This window comes from Tauraco erythrolophus, chromosome 5, assembly GCF_009769465.1.
Source record: "Tauraco erythrolophus isolate bTauEry1 chromosome 5, bTauEry1.pri, whole genome shotgun sequence".
NCBI lineage: Eukaryota > Metazoa > Chordata > Aves > Musophagiformes > Musophagidae > Tauraco > Tauraco erythrolophus.
Window position 1 is genome coordinate 50,358,932 of NC_141469.1, and position 22,476 is coordinate 50,381,407.

The 22,476-nt window shown below is 45.0% G+C and overlaps 2 protein-coding genes across 2 annotated transcripts in view; both read right to left on the bottom strand.

Moving 5' to 3' along the window:
• Positions 1-11,305, bottom strand: part of CORIN (corin, serine peptidase) — a 154,602-nt gene extending 143,297 nt beyond the window's left edge. The window contains exon 1 of the mRNA XM_086611848.1: positions 11,231-11,305. Within this exon, the coding sequence (XP_086467974.1) occupies positions 11,231-11,305 (75 nt within the window). The remainder of the gene's footprint in view (positions 1-11,230) is intronic.
• A 5,833-nt stretch (positions 11,306-17,138) lies between these two features.
• NFXL1 (nuclear transcription factor, X-box binding like 1) overlaps positions 17,139-22,476 on the bottom strand; it is a 49,048-nt gene continuing 43,710 nt past the window's right edge. The window contains exon 22 of the mRNA XM_086611351.1: positions 17,139-17,910. Coding sequence (XP_086467477.1) covers positions 17,737-17,910 — 174 coding nt within the window. The 3' untranslated portion in view covers positions 17,139-17,736. The remainder of the gene's footprint in view (positions 17,911-22,476) is intronic.

Sequence of the window (22,476 nt, forward strand, 5' to 3'; positions counted from 1 at the left end):
CTCTTCTTCACTTCTGTTGCACAAATTTGCAGTTCTTTACTCCTGACAAATAATTTCAGTAGTTTTGGAAGGCACTGAGACAACCTTGGAACTGAGAAACTGTGGAGATACACATGAGAAGCTCAGAAGAGACAAGATGACATTTAGGTATGTCTCCTCAGCTCTGCGACAATGCAGTTCTGATGCTGCTCCAGCTTCAGTTTGTGACAGAGAGCAACAAGCGGAAAGTTTGCTGAGTCAAAATCCAAACACAACCATGGTGGTCCAGCTACCTGTGTGTTTGAGACTCTGCACTGCTGCCAGCCAAGCTGTATCTCCTTTGGAACATGTCTACAGTGATGTCCAGACAGTGTGAATGCAGACCACTCGGACATAACCCACTCTTGCTTTGAACTTTCTAGCTGAGACACGACCAGCTATCAGAGCCACCGATGTATTGAGTTCCAAATCTGTTTTTTATCCAGGATGAGAGATGAATGACACGCTGCCAGTGGCGTCACCAGTGTCCAAGTTACTATCTTACAGAGTATGCTCAGTTTAAGAGAGCTAGCTCCTGGTGCAACATCTCTTTCGTAATTCATTCTTCCCTTTCTGAAGGAAGGCTTTGAAGGAGGTGGAAATAAGTTGGTCACTCACACATAAGCACTCTGGCCAGGAGATTTGGAGCTCTGAAGAGTTTATTCTCATTTCATCTAGTTCTTCTGGGAAAGGCTCCAGTGTTTTATCTTGGCATCGTAGTGAATTATAAAGGCACTTTGAAAAGCATATATTTGATTTATTGAAATAAATCGAAAAATATAATGTAATAATCACTCTCCCTGAGAAGATTTTGTTTAGAAATCAGAAAGCTATTCACATGCAAACTATTGACTTTGGGTCTCCATTACAGGTAATCTATACTTAATTTCCCATGAAAGGGGCAGAGGTAGAAAAGAGAGGATTTTCTTGGATTCCATGTATCTGGTGTGATACCAATAACTGCTCTCCACTTCATTTAAAATGAGAAGTAGACACACCATTGAGCCAGCATATAGGGTCAGTACTGATCACTCTTCAAAATTTGAGAAGAGAGGGAAAAAAAGGGCATTTATCATTACTAGAGAACAGTGGTATCACATCTTCAATAGAAATATGTTTGACTCCCTTTTTCAAAAGAAGTGCTGTTGAATAATGATTCCACTTTGGCATAAATGTTAATTGCTTACACACTTTCTTATATATTGTACATATTTGCAATTATTTATAATTTCACTGATGTAAACTTGCAACTACAACAATGGATGCTTCCCATATAACAACGAATCATAGAATCATAGAATGGTTTGGGTTGGAAGGGACCTCAAAGGTCATCTAGTTCCAAACCCCCTGCCACGGGCAGGGACACCCTCCACTACACCAGGTTGCTCAAAGCCTCATCCAACCTGGCCTTGAACACTTCCAGGGATGGGGCATCTACAACTTCTCTGGGCAACCTGTTCCAATGCCTCACCACCCTGAGAGTGAAGAATTTCTTTCTTATATCCAATCTAAATCTGCCCTCTTTCAGTTTAAATCCATTGCCCCTTGTCCTATCACTACACGCCCTTGTAAAAAGTCCCTCTCCAGCTTTCCTGTAGGCCCCCTTTAAGTACTGGAAGACCGCAATAAGATCACCCCGGAGCCTTCTCTTCTCCAGGCTGAAACCTTGTTGATTTTTCAAGAACATTCAGATTAAGACATAGTTCAGCTGATGGCAAACTTACTACAATTCTAAGCTCTCTCTTCTTTATTACTAACAGCTGGTGGCAAAGATGCGTGATGTTGCCATGTCTCATAAGCTGAGCAAGATTTAGTAGACATATGGGAGGCATCGATGATTTTTCAAAAACTGAAGTGTCTATAGAACACATTCATTTTAAGAACTAGACTATGGTTTGCATTATCTGATATTTCTCAATACCAGAACATGAACATCCATTCATCCTACCTCAGCAGGCAGTGGGAGAGTGTTTTGGGGAAGTTAATTTTTAATTAATGCTGAATTTATGCTTTGGGGGTTATTAGTTTTCTTTAAGTTTCTAGAGCTTTCAGAAATCACTCATGAAAGTTTCAATAGTGCCATGCTGTTTTTCTGAACACACCCAGAGACCACTCTAATGCCTTCCTGACTACCCAGATGTTCACTGCATTGAGGATTGCTAAGCAAGTAGAGCAATGATGGCAAGTCTCTGGCTATACATTCCTCAGAATCAAAATTCAACAGGCAGGAGAGTTAACACAGTACTCACTTCATGTTCCTGCTTTGCTGGGAATTCAATATGCAGATGCCTGCACAAGAGCCATCAGCACCAGAAAGCAAAACTGGAAAACATAAAAAAGCTAAAAAAAATCTTAGTGGCCTAGTTTATGACAATAAAAATATTTTGGAAAAAAAAAAATATTTTGAGGAGCTGGAGGGATACAGTTAGAAGAAAACCTCCTCTTAAAAGCAGCTTTCAAGCCTGGCAAACTAGAAGGGACAAAAAGGAATCTTGCCTGCCCTGTGGTTCCCATTCAGTGTATCAATCACCGCCTGCATAGAAATCCCACCAGAAGCCCCATCCTGCACAGAGCAACTAGTCCTCATAATTGGACATACCTTTTTTTTTTTCCTATTAATGCCTGATCAGTAGGCTTAACCTTCTGAACCTGAAGGTGAGCAGTACACCATATATGTGCCATGTGCATTGCTGATCACACAATTACTTAACCTATTTAAAATCAGAAGCTTTCAATGACATGAACTGGATGCTCAACTGGAATGCAAGCTAAACAAATGGCAGCAATCTTCTTAAAAGCATTTGTCTCCTTACGTTTCATGCCATTTCTTACTCAGTTTTCTCTTAAATGTATAGATTATTCTTCAACTACAAATATCTGCCTTGAAAAAAAATGAAATTTTGGATTTGAATGTCTAACTTTAACTTTATATTACTGACTTTTACCTAAAGTGTTAATCAAAAGAAACTAACCCTTGGATCAAGGATAAGAGCAGCAGCAATGTTAATCAAAGGAAAGGACATGGTTTAGAGTCAAAGCAAAGCTTCACCTGTTCAGCATAGCTGGGTATTTATTTGTCCCCCTTCCCAAAGATGAAAATGGATTTACACAATGTCTCACAGGTCGATAACCTACTACCTATGAAATTTAGAGGTGACTCATTCATTTTTCAATAGGGTACCACTTTGTTCAGAAACATTACATCCTTGAACATTTTGCTTCAGTAGGAGAACATAAAGAAAGAGAAGGACATTTTTTGAAACTACTAGGACATCTGGACAGAAGCAACTGAAGAGGTGACTAGACATTAAACCTATTCATTACTGTCAAAGTTATGAAACAATGAGCTGACACAGAAAAATCAAGATTAAGTGGGTTAACAAAGCACTAACATTGGTCTACATGTTTGACTATGACTTTGACACAGTATCAAAGGTTTACATAAGGATTTGTAGGATAAAAACTTCCATCTAAGTCACTGAAACAATCTGGTGAATTATTTCGTTAAAGAAGAAAACTCCTAATTTATTTATGGCTAGGACTATTCAATTTAATTGTCATCCCTAGAACGGATGCCAGCTTTCTTCCCATTCACATTTTCTTGGAAATCTCCAAAAGTCACATAATAATCCTATCTATGATGAGGAAAAAGCAAATGGAAACCATCTGGGTCTTAGCCCTTCTAGACCACTACCAAAACTATTCCATATACTCTGACTTTATAGGGAAAAGGAGAATTGTTAATAACTTCTAAACACATTCACTTGTCATTTCAGACTTCCTTTCCAGGCTTGTCTACATGCACTACAAATAATTCAAACTTACGCCTTTAAAATGGCTGAGCAGGGACAAAGTAAAGCTTAAAAAATGTATTTACTACTTAATTCTTTTGTTACATAGTTGCTACAAATCAAATAGCAAGAAAAGAAAAAAAAAATAAAGATAGCTACTTACTCTACTTGACACTCTTTTGGATATATTATCCATTCAGAGAATATTCATACATGCACAGAACTAGTGTCTTTCAAACAATAAGCAACGTCTGCCCCTCAATACTGCGATGGCAAAAATGCACCGGATGTTAAGGCAAGGTGGGCTCAGCGCCTGTGTTGCTTCCTGAAGATGTGAAAATGCAGGAGGTTGGGGAAAGCCTGACAACTGGAGCATGTTCTGCTTCTATAATCTCCAGGTCCCACTGGTTCTGGGACAACTTTAACATAGGAAAAATAATCCACCCAGCAAAAGATTTGACATCGGAAGCAAGAGCAATGGAAGAAATCTCCATGTCACACCACTGGCCCGTGGAAGTCCAGAGCAGACAAAACCTGTATGTTACAGATATTTTCTGTATTATTACATGAATGCAGAGCAGCAGATCTGAGAGACCTGGGACGGAAAGCTCCTCAATGCTACCAGTGGTTTTATTTCCAAGAGAATGTCCTGACTGCTTTCTGAAATCTAATGAGATGAACAATGCAAGGAGCACATAAGTGATTTCTTACTGCTTCATTCAGAGGCACTAAGGGGAAAAAACGAGAGTCTTTTTTCCTACGAAATGCTTCCTGAGTATGAGATGCTCTCAAGTAACCCATAATATTGGAGTGACAGTATAGGCTATTTTGAAATGAGGAGCTCTTTAAGGTGATGAGCAACAGCACTTGCTCTGGGCAATTACTGTTACTGCCAAATCACTGTTAACTTAAATCTCTCTGGTATCAAACCGATCAGACATAGAAGATTCTAGCACATTAGTTTTTAAGGCACTAGGTTCTGTATAGGGCAGAACAGAGTGTTACAGGTTTGAGGAAGAGAAGAAGGGAAAGACAGGCTTTGACTATCACGGACCAGCTGGTCTCAAAGCATGAGCACCGTGCACTGAGCACTGATCTTGAACTCTCTCTGAACTATGACACAAGAATTGGAATAGATGCAGTCTGCTGCAGTCCCAGAGAAGGAAACTCATGTCTACCTTCACTTCTTTTCCCCTAAGGACTAAGTGAAGATGACTTAAATGGTCAATATAGAAAAGGCTTCTTGTACAAGAAAAAGTGAGCCTTGGAATTCAGGAAGAGCAGTAGCTTACAGGAGCACCTGCAATGATGCAAACTGACAGTCTTCTTTCCCACAGGTTTACAGGACCTGTCCCCCATGGATTATTCTACAAGAAAAAGTTTTTAAAACTGCCTCAATTTCTGTGTCCTCTCCAAAAAAAAAAATTTTTTTTGATTCATTTCATCCCTTCATGATTTGGGATCAAGAAAGACAGGGGAGGAGACAACCATGGAGGTAACACTGCCGTCTTGGTCAGTTGTGAGCAAACATACTTTCCCAAGCTGATGCTGTGATGAGGTGGCCACTGCTTCTAGATAATTCTGCCTCTGATTACATGGACATCTGTACTGGGTGTAGGTGCCAAGCTGATGGCAGCAGGGGGACTGCAGGGGTGGTCCCATGCTGGACATGGCCAGTTCCACCTGGCTCCATATCACAGGACACAACTGAGCCTATCAGCCAAGTTGGGGGTGCCTCTGTGAAAACATACTCAAGAAAAGGGCAAAAAAACCAACACATGGGCTGAGGAGAAGCACAAAAAGAGTGAGAAACAGCAGCACAAACACCAAGGGCAGAGGAGAAGCAGGTGCTCCGCAGCAGAGCAGATATTCCCAAAAGGACTGCAGCCCATGGAGGATTCACACCGGAGCAGAGGGAGAGTGAGAAGGAAGGAGCAGCCGAGAACCACAGTCCTTCTCTGCGCCGCTCGTAGCCTCACTGAAGGGACTGAGTGCCACCTGCAGCAATAACAAGACGTGAGGAGTTTGGAGTGAAGCTGAGCCTGGGATTGGGGGAGGAGAGGTGTCTTCCCCAAGTGTTTTAATGCTCGCTTCCTTTTTTGTTTTTGTTTCACAATACTTGAATCAGTTATTAAATATTTATCTTAACCAGTAACAAACTCATTTTGACTCGAGTCTGTTTTGCCCACAACAGTAACTGGTAAGCGATCTCCCAGCTTTCCATCTTGACTCACAAGCTCTCTCTCACTGTCGCTCATCCTGTTTTCTCCCCCATCCTGCGGGACGGAGCGCGGATGAGCAAGCAGCTGTGAGTGCTTGGCTGCGGGCTGAGCTGCCCCGTCACCGCACCCAGAGCGGGCCGTGCTCCGGTGGGTGCCGAGGGCCGGGAGCTGCAGCGTGGGTGCCCCAGAAGAAGGCGGCGTACAGCAACCAGACAACACTTTGTGGTTGCTGCCGCTGGCTTTAACCGCCAGGTAACTCAGATTTCGCAGGTAAAACAACCAGAAAGAACACCGTTGCATAAATAAATAATTACAAGGGCCGCTTTAAATCACAGTGGCTGAAACCACGGCTGAGGAAAATCTGTCCCTCGGGGGAGCCGCCTTCTGCGCAAGGTAGGCATGAGATAAAACCTATTTTGGACTTCAGGGGCAGCAAGATTCTCATGTCTTTTTGAAATGGCAAGCTCTTGCTTGACTGTTGTCTCATCGTTATTTTTACGTTTCAGATAGTAAACCATTATCCCTGTCTCTTTCATGGTTGCTGATCAGAAAGGCGAGCTACGAGGAACTGTGTTCCACACGGAACAGCGGAAATGAACTATGCTTCCATCCGACAGTTAGAAAGGGCGAAAGGAGAAGAATCCGCCGTTAGGGGCCCTGCCACAGCGCCCACCGCTTCGGGCGCAGGGGAAGCTCTCACGGCGGCGCGGCGGGAGGCGCGCGGGGCGGCCGCTCGCGCCAGCGCCCGCGGCACGCGGGGAGCCGTGAGCGTGCGGGGAGCGCGCAGCGCCCGGCCCGGCGCGGCACCGGGAGCCGCTGGACGCCGGCGCTAGGACCTGCCGGAGGGGCTTCCCGGCTGCTCTATTTTTATTACGGTATTTTTCGCATTCAGACTTTCCACTGCAGGCGGTGCGGGTCAGGGGATCCGCTCCGCCGGGGGAGTCTGGCAGGTCAGCCCAGCGAGAGTTATTTATAGCGGGGCGGGGGACAGCGGGAAGGGACGCGAGCGGCATCGTATTCTTCTGTCGCGGGGCTGCTGACCGGGACCGGCACCCGCCAACGAATCCCGCCCCGCGGCCCTCCGCACAGACGGGCAAGGCGGCTGCGGCGGGGCAGCCCCCGGCGCCGGGACACGCCGCGGCGCCCGGCCTGACCTGCTCTCGCCAGCCCGCCCCGCGGCTCCGCTCGCCGCGCCGCCGCCCCCGGCCTGGGGAGAGGGGGCAGTCCGGGCCGGCCGCAGGATACCGCGGCAAGCCACCTTAGGCAGGGCCCCGGCACTCGACCTTCCTTCCTTCTTTCCCCCCCACTTTTTCCTCGTGCAGCCCCTCAGGAACTGAGGACGCACCTCACGCCCATATTAATTGCCCCAGGTACGGATCCCAGCAAGTGGAGGGGGACTCTTCCGCCCTAGCACCCAGACTGAGGCTCGGAACGGCTACAGGTGAAACTGCACACACTCCTGTGACAAAAATTGACTGCAGAGAGTCACTGGGCTTAAAAAGACAGAGGCAATGAGGGTAGTCAAGCTGGAGTCTGTCTGGCCACTGTCTTCAGAGGTTGTTCTGTATGTGGAAACCTTTTTAAGCAAGATTTAAGCTTTCCTTGTCCTACTGTGACAATCTCACTTCACAAGGGGTTATCATCCGCTTTTCTCCCCTGGCACTGGAGGATTGTACTTACCCAGCCTGCCATTTATGAGGTCTGTTTCTTTTTGGTAGGGAAAGAAACTGGGACAGAGTAGAAACATTAGTATTTCAAACTGTAGTCAGACTGCTTCATCCTGAAGGCATTTAAAAATCCAGAGGTGTCTGGCTGCCACATTTGGAAGGGCCTAGGCTACATGTGCAAGCCTAGAACTGCCCTGCTGCAAGCGGACTGACATCCACCCCTGCCAAACCCTGGCTGACATTCAGAAACAAGGCATTCATCTGGCCTTGTGGGCACTCGCGGAGGATACCTGACACACTGGCAGGACTCAACTCTTCCCACACAATGTAGCAGTAGCTGCCATCTTTTAAAACCTGACCACACGAGGAAATAGTGCCACTGTGTTTAACTGCCTCGCAGCACGTGCTGTTCAGCCTGAAAGCAGGTGATCTGGTATCCATGGCCTCCTGGTCCAGGTGGGGTCGAAGCCACAGCTCCCATCTCTTAAGGAACTGTCTGTAGTGCTTACGTTGTGCCTGCTGTATTGGGATGGCCTGAATCTGCTGGGCGTCAGTGTGGCAAAGACACGGAGCCCAAACAGCCACTAGGTCACACCGATGGGAGCACTGTGTTCCTGCCTGTGTACAAAGGGCTTTTTGAGAGTTGAGCATTTGTTGGTTAGAGCAGTTGAGTAGCGGTGAGAGCAGGAGCTACTAAGTTTCTTCCCCGGGTGCAAACATCCTGACATTCCCTTGCCTGTTCCGCCTTCTCTTGGAAGGACTGTTTTTCTCCTAGTAAATGAGATTTCTGTCTGAGTGCATATCCACCTCAGCCTCTGCACACACTCCTCGCTTGGCCGTGCAAGTAATGACAAGAAATTATGTGTCTGGCAGGGCGTGGATTTAGTATAACGGCAGGACAGCAATGTTCCTCGAGGGAGCAGAGTGCTAAGACCTAAACATGTATATCAGCTTAGCAAAAAAACGAAGCTCCTACGTTCAAGTAAGCCTGCATTTTTAAATAATTACTGGCACCATTAACAGTCCTGGCTTTCATTTGTATCTGCAGACATCATCTACCACATAATTAAAAGTTAAACAGATATATTGAATTGCCCTATGTGCATTGCACGTTTTATAGAACATCTCCAATCGTGACACATTTCAAACCATCTTATACTTTTGATTCACTGCATACTCAAGTTATCTACCACAGGCACACAGTCGAGTGCAGGCAAAGATTTCTGGAGAGGAAGTGAATGCTTTCTTCAGTATTTTACAGACCCACCTCCATAAGGCTGAGGAAAAACCATGTTTTGTCCTGACAGTCCCAACAGATACTACTAGAGCATATACAGATTGCTCTAATCTGGGCAAGCAAGCTGTGCTGCCTGGCTCACCACCCCGAGAGCCTCCTCAGGAAAACGAGTACTGGTAGCTTCCTTAAAAATGCGTGCTGAGTGACCATTACATGCAAGGTTGAAGGGACAGGCTTCCCCATGGGCAGAAAAACCCGGCTATTGGGGTACCCCATCAATGGCTGACGGAGGAGGGAAAAAAGTCACAAGCATTTCTCTTCTAAAGGACGTCTGGACATTTTTCAGGATCCCCCTGTCCTTGGAGGAGCCCCCTGCTTCCTACAGAACCCTTGTGTCCAAGACACTCTGGAGATGTCATCGGCTTTTACAGAGACACATAAAAAGAGTGGTTCTATAATTCCTTGTTGTATTCCATCATAGTTGTTTGGATTACCTCAGTGATAAACTAATCCAACGCTTTCTGTGTCACAGTACCTGAGAAGCTCCTGAAAGAGATCTCCAACTCAGGCATCCACTACAAAAACAAAACTAAAGAATTACAATTTAGTCCTACTGCCTGGTCCATCTTTTAGGAACACAGGAAGAGTGTAAGCGGCCATATGGAAAAATCCAGTCCCGTATTTTTACTGCTGAAAGCTAAACCTTCCCGAGAGACCTCGTGAATGCATTAAAAGCTCTAGATATTTGATTTCACTTAGGAGTTTCACCGTCTCAGCCAGACCGCTAAGAATTTAAAATAAAGGTTAATTAGTTAATCGTCTGTCATGAAACGCATCCAAGGATTCTGCTTTTTCAATCAAGTGGAGCAACGATACCAGTAAAGTAAACTGCCGTATTTACAAACTTGTAAAACCCGCTGCCGTGCCTGCGGCTCGGTGCGACGGCGCGGGAAGCTCCGCCGCCCTCCCTCCAGGTGCTCCAGCACCGCGCACCGAGCTCCGCGCCCCGGCGCGCCCCCGCCCCCGCCCCGCCCGGGCCCGCCGGGCGCAGAGCAGAACCAGCCCGCTCGCCGCGGGGCTCCGCACCGGCCCCGCCGCACTGCCCCCCGGCCTCCCCCTCCGACAGCGCTTCCCGCACCGCGGACACCAGGAGACACCTGCTCCCCGGCTGGAGGAGAGATGGGCAGACTTGGGGGGGGCTGATCCTGCAGGTTCGCGCTCGGGCGTCAGCCGCCTCTTGCGAACCCCCCTCCCGTGCAGCTTCTCCCACAAAGGCAGGCAAAGGCCGCTCCTCCGCCTCCCCTCGTTCCTCCTCCCAGGGGGTGTGCTGGGAGACCGGGAACGCCCGCGCTATCCCCTTCGGACACTTGCAAGCAGCCAGGTATTCTGCTTCTCCCTGCAACGATTAACTGCGGCTCTCTGTGACCCTCCACGGGATGGGTGGGACCAGGGAAAGGGAGGGAAGTGGAGGTCCCTCCACCCGACCCCAAGGTGCATCCGACTCGCAGGCAGGAGTCAGCCCTCGCTCCTGCCAGGAGGCAGCTACCGCGCCGGGCTCGAGGTCACGGTGCGTCGGCCCCTCGGGAGCCCGGCCGCCGGTGGAGCTGCCGCGGCCGTCCTACCGGAGGTCAAGCCCAACCTTTGCTCTTGCAAATCCTGGCCGGACCTGTTGCCGTCGGGCTCGGCGCAACTCCTCCCCGCTCCTTCCAGCGCCAGAGCAATGAACAGGCACATCAGCGCCGCTGCTCTTCCCTGCCGGCTTTGTGAGACCTGGGGAGAGGGCGCCGCTAAGCTCTTCGTGAAACGCCAGTAACGACCGGTTGTCATCTGCGACTCACCTACATCCTGCGCCCTGAACTCGGCCGTCCCCGGAGCTTCTCCCATGCAGCCGCGCAAGCGGGATTATCCACACGGGAGTGCCCCGAGACGCTCCGCCGCCGTAGGATGGGCGCGGGCGGTCACTCGATCCCGGCCGCGCCTCCCGGGGACACGGCACCGTCCCTGCCTGCGAGCCACGGGTCCGCTCTCGCCACGGCAGACCGCGGGGCCCGGTGCAGGGCTCGCCCCTTCTCCGCTTGCCCGAGCAACCTGCCGCTTGACCCCGCCGCGGCAGGGCAGGCACGCACGGGGATTCCCCGCCAGACCGGCGGCCGCGCTCCCCTTCTCCCGTCCGCCACCCCCGGCACCCGGCGGCGGCCCACCGACCGCGCTGCCCCCCGCCCGCACACCGGGGGTCGCCCCGGGACTCCCAGGCGACGCCACGCGCCGAGGGAAGCGCCCTCGCACTCGCCGTACCCGGTTGGCGGAGAGGACCTGCCGGTAGCGCTCCTCCTCCGCAGGCAGGGCAGGGAACTGTTGCATGGAGAGCATGCTCTGGCTGCTGCCGAGCCCTCTTCTCGGCCGCCGCGCCCCCCTTTCTGAACCTCGGTCTCCGACGAGCCGCGGCCGCCCGCCTCCCGCACATAGACACTTGCGGGACGGGGGGGGCTCCGCATTTTGTCTGCTCGGCAGACTCCCCCTCCCCCCTCCTCCACCCAATAATAATAAACCTCCGAGAGAAAGCTGCCACATCCCCACCCCTTTTGCACACAAGGCTCTACCCCTTGGGGACAAGCTGAGAGACGGCCCAGTTGCTAATTTCGCCCTAAAGCCGTCCCCCAGGGAGGGTGGATGAGGTGGGCACAGCCTTTGCCCCCACCCCACGCCCGATAAAGGACGCCTCGCAGCGCAGGGCTTCAGGTGGCGAGACGAGCCTGAAGCAGGGACGATGTGCGGGGCAGAAGCCGGCGGAGCTCGCCCCTCGCACCCCTTACCTTGGCTCGCTGGGGTCTGCTGCGGGCGTGGCGCCGGGGCTCCCGGCGAGCCCCCCAGGCTGCCCGGCTGCGCACTTGCGCCCGAAGCGGTCCGTCCCCGCCCCCGGCCCGCCGAGTTGGAGCGCGGAGTTCAGAGCTGGGGATGGCGAGCCCGCGCCGGGCTCCTGGGTCCATCCATCCGCCGTTCCCGGGCGCAGGACTCCTGCGGACGCCGAAGGACGCGCCTGTGTGCTGGATGCTCTTTATTTTACGTTACGGTCACGCAGAGGCTTTCGTTTCGCGCCAGGGGTAGGAAGTTTCGCGCCTGCAGGGACTGCAACGCTTTCCCCCGTAGCACAGTGACTTGCCTCTCCCCAGCCGATCCTCCTTACCTCCAAAAAGAGGGCTGAGAGCGGCGCCGGGCGCTGCCGCCGGCACAGCAGAAGCGGAGGGGAAGGGGCTCCGGCGGGAGGAAGGTCTCCCGGAGCCGGCGACAGGTTTCTCCAGCTCCTTCCCCGCAGTGAGGCTCCGGTCCCAGCCCCTCCGGGGGCCACGCAAGCCTGTCGTGCCCTGTCCGTCCCTCCTGCGGGAGGACAGCGGCGGCCGGGGTCGCCGCACCTGCTCCCCCTCCGGTCCCCGCCGTGACCGACCCCAACGACCTGGGAGCTGGAGGGGCTTGTGGGTTGTTGCAAACCTCTTGAAGCAAAGCTTTCATGCCAAGAGACAAGTGCCGCCTGAAGCTGCAAATGACAGAGCAAATGCCCCACCCCCATGAGACATCAGCTTTGAAGACTCGCATTTTGATGCATTTGTCCCTTCTTCCCTGTGTCTGCATCCAAAGATGTCGAGTCTGACTGAAGCCCGGGTCTGTGCACATCACGGAGCTCACAAGCGCTATCCGAGAACGATAAGGTCAACGGGACGAAAAGCACGGTCGATGGGCAGAAGTGGGTGCTACCAGAACGGGAGTAGTTCAGGCTCCTTCCAGGAGCCACAGAGAGCTGTCCCTAACAGCACGACTGGGTTCCGAGATTACATTTGTAAAACTGAGAGGCTTCCGGTTTTTACTCTGTATGTTTTAGTGCTTCCAGAATGCTATCATTCAAAATGTGAGTCAGAAAACACCTAAAAAATGCCAAGGACCACCTCGACATCAGTATGGCTTCTATTCCTGGTCACCACTCATGGCTATCAGTGAGGACGATACCCCTCATATACAGAGTTTGTTTATATACGTCTAAGATGAACGCTTCTTCCTAGCTTTTTTCCAGATACCTTTATTTCTATATCTTCGGATGGTGTTCAAACTTTATGGGGCAGAGACTGGGCACTCTGTGCTTCTGGAGTGCACTGTACATAAGTTCTGCTCATGGTAATTCAGTTTGGCATTTTTTTTACCCAACCAAGCAAAGTCCCCTCCGGAGGAAAACAGTGTTTTTGGTTTTGTTTTTAAAACAATTGCACAAGTAACAGGAGAAGCATGGAAAGAGACAGAAGCAAGAGCATTTATGCAAAATCTTCAAATCACTTAATGTAAAAACAAATATTTTGCACTGTAATGCTGATAAAAAGAGGACTCAAACCATAATTCATTGCTTCTTACAGTATTTTACAGAGATTAGTTAGCCCTGTCAAAAATTGCAATAAGGACAACTGCAAACTGCGATCCAAGAGGTGCAGGACATGGCTCAGACTGCAAAGCCAGCTTGGCCCTGGATGGAGGATGTCTTCTCAAACCAGTCTTGACTCCTAATCTCATACTAATTTCCTCAAGTGGGGGAGCCATTCAAACTGCAGTTTCACAACCACAAGATTTAGCCACTGTGTTCAGCACACAGAGAAAGCCTAAACCGAGTTCTGTTTTTGCTGGCAATTTTACGGAAATCACTGCTTGAGAAACAATTACTTAGATTAAATAATATTTGGTTGACTTAAGCCACAGTTCCCTCAGCATATGGCTTATTTCTAGACAGTTGCCATTTAGCCTACCTTATGACTGACTTTAATATATCACAGAGCTCATATTGATACACTGTCCATACCAGAAACTTGTTTGCTGGTAGCATAGCATATAAACATTTTAATGCGGAGTCCAAGTAATTCATTAACATGTAACCATTAGTGGAAAGAAGCAAGCATGTCTCATTATCTTATAACTAATTTGACTTCATTTGATTTTCCTCTAATTTTTACCTTGCGTTTCGCTTCCTAGTAAATACAGACCACTACAGTATTTTCATTTCATAATTCTTTAGAGCCATTAATTTAATTGGATGATAAGGGCAGACACGAATACAAATTCACATTCATGAAGCAAGAATGAAATCAAAGCAGAAGAGGGATATCTAAACTAAATGAAACTGTTTACAACAGGCTGTCCACATAAGCATACTCTACCCTAAAGCACGAACCAGAGAGTAGCTACAACACACATAAGCTTACACTGCCTGGCACAGGAACGTCCTTCAGACCACACATCTCTGTGCTCTAACCCCATGACACACTGGCTGATCACTCTTGGAAGAACTGGCATATATGCTTTGGAGCCAGAACTACTGAGATTATAAACTGAAGAGTTCAGTGCTTTAAAGCCACAATCAAGCACAGAAGCTTTTATGAACAAATTTTGGTGCTATCTGCATAGTAACATTGCCTTCTCTAGCAGGTAAGGTCAGGACAAATGTCTAATAAATCAGCTATATTTCCCCAGATGAGGCCAAAAGAATAATCTATTAAGTCCATTCCCATTTGTTTCATCTTAATCTATTTCCCCAACCCATTCTTGCAATTTTGTCAGAGTAGTAACACGAGGGAACGTTATTACTTAATTCCAGCATTAATCTGAGCAGTAGGAGCTATCACTGCCAGAGAAGGGAACGAGAAGCACACCTAAAACTTCCGCTGCAGTATGTCAGTCATCACTACCAGGGAGAAGTTTGCTGCTGTACTACACCAGTCATTGAGAATAAACAATTTTTCAGGTTGTTTTCGATGCATTTATTGTCTGACTTGGTTTTTATATTAAATTAATACACACAATGGCTTTGTTATTGTTTCAGGGAACAAACTTGTCCAAAGAGTTTCCAATCCAAAATACATTGACAACTTGTAAGCACCTTGGTTAAGTGGAACGATGAATGCTCACCAGAACGCATTCAGACTCAGGAAAAGCCCCCCCAAGTTTTTTCATTTTACACAGTTAAATACTCCGCATGCTAAGCATCTTTAGGATCAGGCTTGTCTCTACAATTTCCCTTCAACAGCAGGTCAGATTACATCATTTGTTTTAACGTATACTTACCAATACACATTTTTCTGTCAACTGGTAACATTCAAAATATTTGCTCATTACATTATGTAACAGTACATTACATTTAAATTGGTGGAAAAAAAAAACCCTACTTTCAGTTCAACTATTTTCTTCCTAGAATTACCATCTTTCATATCTACTGAATAACAGGTGATTTTATCTGTACCCTTTTATTTCAAAGGTTGTCATGCTTGCAACATGCAGCTCCAACCAAAAAAAAAAGTTAAAAATTGACTGTAAAAATAATTTAAAAAATTAAACGGAAACCAGTGATTTATTAAACCGCAGATTGCTCAAACCCCGACACTTTTTTATGCCAAGAGACAAATAATCTGGTTCAGCAGGCAGAGCAACAGAGTGCAAATGACTCAGATGGCTGGATAAGATACACAGAACTATTTTGAATAAAATTTCAAAAATAGGTATGTCTCGCATATGCGAGGTTCAGGAGAGATACAGATCCTTTAAGAAAGGGAATATGCCTACTCCGGTCATTCATACACATTTGTATGAAAAGAAAGAATTTTTAAAGATCAATGTGCTTTCTTATTATAATGAAGATGATCAATGAGAAGCAAGTCTCTTCCTCTCCAATATTTCACACAAATGCTGCAAAATACACAAAAAAAGCCAAGAGCTACATTAAACACATAATTCAAGTGCAGTTCATTTTTACAGCTCTGTAGAGAGGGTTTTCTTCTCTTTGCCGTAGAGGCAAGGAGAAACTTTACATTGTACTTGTTTTAAAGAAAAAGTTAGCAGCAAATAGAAAAATGAGTTATTGCCATAGAAGAGAAAAGCTGTTCCCGCAATGGTCTCATTCATGTTTATCTGCCTATTTCAGCTAGAGGTATCTTTTTGTATTTTTGGACAATACATGATGTTTTACTTCAGCTGAACAAAAATCTCTCTTCTTTTTCTCTCAGTGACAGGAAAGTTACTGGCACGAGCAGTCCATCACCTCACTCAGTTAAAGAAATAACACTTATATACGGAATTATCTTCCGGGCATTAATATTACACAAAAGAGTTAAAGTAACAATATGGAAAATGGTTTATTCCTTATACTAGAAAATAAGAGAATTCAACAGAGATGCAACTATGATTGCCTAGTATAGTTTCAATTAATTCTACAACTTTACATACTAATGGCCTGACACATCACGACAGAAGTAGTATGCGTTTCTAAATATCAATTTAAAAAACCCATAAAGTACTATCAAATAGCATCAATCCATGCTAAATATTGCCAAGTTTTCCTTACTTGTCTTTTCTTTCTACCAAACTTAGGTGAAAAATTGAAAAGGAAGTGATTTTCTCTGCATTTTGTCAATCTACACAATGTAAAAGCTGCTGCCTTTTGCAGCTTTCCTATTTTTTTTTCTGCTGCTGAACCACAATTACAATTGGATCAGCTCAGATTAATACTGGGTCCCTTTACAAGAGATAGTGATGAAATTATATGCCTGAATTACAAAGGCTTTGTACCTTACCTTTCACAGGATCTTGTAAGCACTTTTCAGTTACCCACAACACGCAAGTATCAGCATAAAATTTCCAGCAGAGGTTTAAAAATTCAGCTTTCTGATTTCCCCGGCCTCCAAATTTAACTTGCAGTCCCTCAGCTGAGACAATGTAGCTTCTCTAATAATCTTGAAGCTGTGTAAACTCTTCAGTTCTATCAACCAACACTGATATCCCATAAGCAAGGTATTCTAAACTGTCAGTAAGAAAATATTTAAACATTTAAAAGATTAGCCAGATAGTTTATACATGATTAGCAAGCACTATCCAGATGGCTTCAGAATTACATATAATTAATTGTATTGCTATGCTATTCAATTATGTTTTCACACACCTATGCAAAATTCAAATGTGGCATTTATTTATACAAATAGTCAAGTGATGCTCGAAGTTGAATTTCAAATTGCTTTTCTGCTGCTGGCGATGGGGGCAGTGATGAGAAGACATCCCTCTACCCTGAAACTTCTTCACATTCATGTTTAGCATATGCATCTGTCCACCAAATGAAGTTTTCAATTGGTTTGATCTTGAGGAAACAAGGAGGGGGACACACAATCGAAAAACAAACTCCACAGTCTGTAAGGGGGTCCATTTTATTGTTTGTGATACAGTTGACTTGAAAGACAGTTCACATTTCCTTTCTCTAAAGGAAGTTATGACATGAGGCCCCAGAATACTCAAGCCTAAGTGATCTGAAGTTCCCCGTTAGTTGTTATAATTAAAATTGACATGAAGCACAGAAATTATTGTGTGATACAACATAAGGACTAGCATAAGAATACTAGTCTTCAATAAACCACTAAACTGATTTTACAGGAAACAAATATTCAATAAAGTGTTTTATACTAAGCTATTTTCAATATTATGAAACGGACACAAGGAAAAGTAACACAATACAGTAATAGAAGGGATGTTAACGGATCACAGTCAGATGAATTACGTCAGCTCTTCAGCGTAGACTAAAATCTACCATTACTTTCAGCGTCTGAATTCAGTTTTGTGCTGTGAATGTAATAACACAAAAGGTGACATATTTCTTCCCTCCTCTGCTCTTCTCTTGGCAAACACCATACATACATGATCTATGCATATTAAGTTCTGTTACACACAGACTAGCATTCTAGGAATAATAGCTACCTAAAGCCTGACTGAGGTACATTAAATATTGAGTTGTTTCAGTCATTGTAGACCATGAGCCATGCAACCATCACAACAGCAACTCCCAACACTGGCAGCATAATGAGGTTCTTGTATTTTTGCCATGATGATTGTTCAACTTCTACTTCATCTTTTCTTCTCTTATTCTTTCTTCGCCCTTTCAATCTGTTTTCAAAAGCTTCCAGTTCAGCCTAGGTGAACAAAAACATAAGTAGTTGACATTTGCGTCAGAATTAAAAACAAGGAAGTGTGCAGATTTTAAGTAACATTCCCAGAAAACATTTTATAAAAATAACTGGTAGCCATGGGAGTTATATGTCTCTTACAGATGAGACGGTAGCACTTTATCCCATGGTTACAAAGCACTTCGCTTCCAAGTATTAAACTATTGTTTAGTTTCCCATAAAAAACATGGTCAAAAATGCAACCAACTCAAATTTTACATCAGATTTTTAACTTAGGCTAAATATGTTAAGCCAAAATGAGATTGTTATTTCCATGAAATATGTTAAAAATATATTATTTTTTCTATTAAAGAAAAATGCTCCTATTTAAGCTATTGCAGGAACACATATAAGAGCACAGGCTGAAATCTTCAAAGACCTCTCCCCCATAATAAGCATGTGCTCTTTGCTAAAAATAAACTAATAAAAATAGAAATCAATAAAAAAAACTATCATCTTTCCCCCAATTCTTTATATCTTGCATGCTCAGCTACATCTTCGATTAATGGCTATAATCTTAGACATGCACAAAAAGATTCCATTTGTTAAGTGTTATAACTTAACACTTAGTCACTCATATATGACTGTAGTAGGTACACAGGATCCTTCAAAAGAAAGCACATGCCCTTAGGCCCAAAAATCAAAAAAAAGCAACCAGAAAAATAAGAAGAATGCCAAGCTTCCACCCAGAACGGCAGTTTCAGGGTGATGCCTGGAATGAACAGCAGGATCCTCTGATCCCTGTTCCTCATCCCCCTCCACATCCTTTAAAAAGGGTATCAAGAGAATATAGACAAAACTCATTTTAGGGTACAAAGCTGAAATAAAACTGGAATTAGGCAGCCTGGAAGAAAGAGTGCAAGACTGGGATGAGACTCCAATGAGGAGCCATCTAATTGCTAGGAAAATCAGAGATGATGTCTGTCTCAACTCTCCTTCAGAACTAAAACCAGAAAAGGTCTGACAATTATTGGGATTTCTGGGTAGAGCTGTCAGCTACTAGAGAAAGCATGGGAGAAGGAGCTAGGGAGCAGAGACACTAGATGAACTGAAAGAGAGCAGAGAGATGGGAGCAGCAGAGCGCAGCAAGCTGGGACTGGCTGGGCAAAAGGCGCAAGATTGTGCTGAAGCAAACACGGACAGTGAACAGAGACAAAGCCCAGCCATGAGAGGAAATAAATCTACGTGACTCCTCCTGCAGTGCTGCCAGGAAGAGAGGGGCTAAGACAGTAAGGTAGGTGCATTAAAGAAACAAGAAAAAGACTGTTTTGGGAAATGGGCAGAGAAGTAGTCCAGTAAATACAATCTTCCTTTGGAACTCAAGATTGCCTGGTGTCTGGTCTTCCTCTACTGACAGCAAATATTTGTCAGAGTTTCACAAAGTGGATCTTACTTCCCTTCTTGTGCCAGGCACCACTGTTAGCAGGAGAAAGAGACTCATTTTGATGTCTATTCCTTTGCACCTAATAAAGGCAGAAATTGTTGGCACTTCTCTGACAATAGGGGAGAAAAGTTCAAAGTTCCACAGCCTGCTATTTGAAATAACGTTACTTTCAACTAGGTAATCCTCCTTTAGGAAAAGTATTTTCATGAATAAGTTTTCAAAATCCAAAATCTGCAATCTGGCAAATGCAGAGTTCTTAAGGTTTTATAGATAATATGGCAGCATTTTGTTTTACACAGACGCTCAATAAAACTTGGGGCTTCTGTAGTTACTATATACTTGTCATCTGTAAGTTTCAAAAGCAGAGTGCTTCATGAATTGCAGTAATCTGAATTAAAATATAGGGCTCAAACAATTATATAACAGGTATTGAATTGCTTTCCTAGTGATCTTTATAAAAACCCAGCTAAAAATAAATACATCATAAAAACCAAAACATAGAATGAAAAAAGGTTCGTGGGCACAGAATATGAAAAAGAAGCCATCAGTATCCTTGAAAAGCTACCTACGGATTTTATGTAACTGTCATTGTTCCAAAAGTGTCACCTCCATGATCTCTGAACAATAAAGTAATGGTTGTGTCTAGTCTCCAAACTACCTTAATTTTTCAAGCTAAACAAGCTCAAGCTTTTTGTTTTAGAGTAAGAACCTAACTTGTGTATAGGCATATTAAAAGTAAAATGAAATGCATTTATTTAAACGGTACACTCAAAGCAATCTGATGCCACATAATGTCTAGTTTAGCGTTGCTCAGGTACTGGATTTTGCTCCTTCACGTGTGACTCTCTATATTCTTCCCGCACTGGAAGGAAGAGCAGTCCCATGGGAAAATGTAGTCAAATGAATGCAAATAGCAGTGACTATACAGACAAAAAGCGTATATGCTGAAATTGTAGGTCTTCTATTTTATGGGAGGGGGGAGGAGTGCTTGACTTTCCTAACTTCTAAGGAGCTGATAAAACTTTTTCTTTCTAAGAAAAAAGGAAACAAAATATTTCATAAAACTCATTAAATTAGAATTCAGGTTTGAGACTTTGACTTTCAGTGTTGAAACTCTTGACTATTATCAGTTAGCTCAAAAATTTAACCAAATCTTTTACACTAGAGTGAAACACAGAGAGCGCTTGGTCTGAATTGTTAAATAATCAAAGCATTGATCTTTTTTGCACTGCTAGCAATTGTGAAAACCCTGGCCTTGCACAATGCCTCTGAATTAGAAGCAGAGGGAAAGACAGTTCAGCTGCTAGGGCCATGACAAAAAGCCTCTCCCTTCCACTAACAAACAAGGGATTCCATCTGTAAATGATATTAGCAGAAGCTGCTACCAAATATAACAAATGTCAAAATATAAATGTGCAGATTTACCAGATCACAAAGTATTTTGTATATAAAGGATTTAACAAAGTATTAATCAAAATGCGTCTCAAGAAGCTGTGAGTAACAGATGAACCATCTATATACAAATGTGCTAATGAGATCAGGAAGGCAGTGCAAGATGCAAACTTTTGTCAGAAGGGAGTATACTCGATAAATATATACTCCTAATGTGACCCAACACCCTATGATAGTGATGTCCTACAATCTGCATCACCAGATGGAAGATTATGAGATCAAATTGGAAGGGAATCAGTTTTAGATAAAAGGCTGCAGTAGCTGAGGTTAGTATTTGTGTGCAATCCTAGAGCCTATTTATTAATTACTGTTGTCCTCTTTTTTTACTGTTGTTGTCCTACTGTTTGCTATTGTGCTATATAACTGGACACTCTCAACTAACTTTTTAATAGGCTTCATTAGGTATAGGTGAAGTCTTCTGTCCCTGAAGTTGCATCCATCTACTACACACATACGCAGAAGCAGTTGCCATACACTGCACAAAGGTCCTGCTGCACTGTAACTGTGAGACTTCAGTGAACGTACAAGTAGAGAGCAATGGTGGTGTGACTGCAGAGAGAAAAAATCACTGCTGAAGAATCAAGACAAAAAATGTTGCACATTATGCTGGTGGAGCGAATGTGCTAGTTTCAGAGGAGCCTCATTACTGAGACTTTACCACAGGGTCTATAAATTGATTTTGAGGTAGAAATCACCAGTAACTGGGATGCCTTCTAGAATGCATGAAAACATAATCAGTACAACATAAACACCAGCAACTTTGAATTTCTAGCTCTAAAATTGTAAATTGTAAGCATGTTCTTTACATGTGTAAATGTCCATTAGTACACTTCAGTACTTGGCTTGCAGAACCATCAGTTATAGATTACCTCTGCCTAACAAAATGTTTCAGACATCTGTATGCAAGCTACACTTCCTGATCTATGTCCCAGACTAACATTTCCAAGGTCAACTTAGGCAAGAAGAACAATTAGATGAACTAAGACTTGCAGGAAGGAATACATGATCAATATTGTAGACAGTTGAAGCGTGAATGTAACAATAAACATTACAAGATGATCACAGAACAGTGCCTGGTCCCCTGGACAACAGGTATATAACTGCATGCTTCTCCTGCACGACGAGCAGACACACTCTCCTTTAAAAAATAAGAGCAGGTCTTGCTAGATAGAGCATTGGGTCGTAGACATAACCCTTTACTAGGCAATTAATCAAAGTATGCATTACGGAAGTTGTGATCCACAGAAAAACTGTCTATCCTAATGAGACTGGGAGAATGGTACAAGAGGATGCAGTCTGTGAGTAAGCCTCCCGCGCTCCCTTTCTAGCTGTGAGTGAGCCAGTGCTCTGCGATAAGAACGAAGCACAACATGCAGGTGAAAACACAAGTATAACCTAATACGTAACTGTTGTGATAACTGAGTAAAAGGAGAGCCAGAAAGCACACACTGGTCCTCAAATATTGGTGTCAACCGCTCAGGCACAGTACACATGCATGAACTGGCTGGAAGGAGCGCGTTAAGGCTGTAGCTTCCAGATGACAAACTTGACCCAGCTATCACCACCGACCAAGCTTACGGTTATTGCCTGAAATACAATTAGTGTCTTCATGCAGCTGGCACAGAAGCTTCTTAGATTACAATGCCAACAACATACACTCACCAACACCACCAATTATAGTACATACACATTTCTGT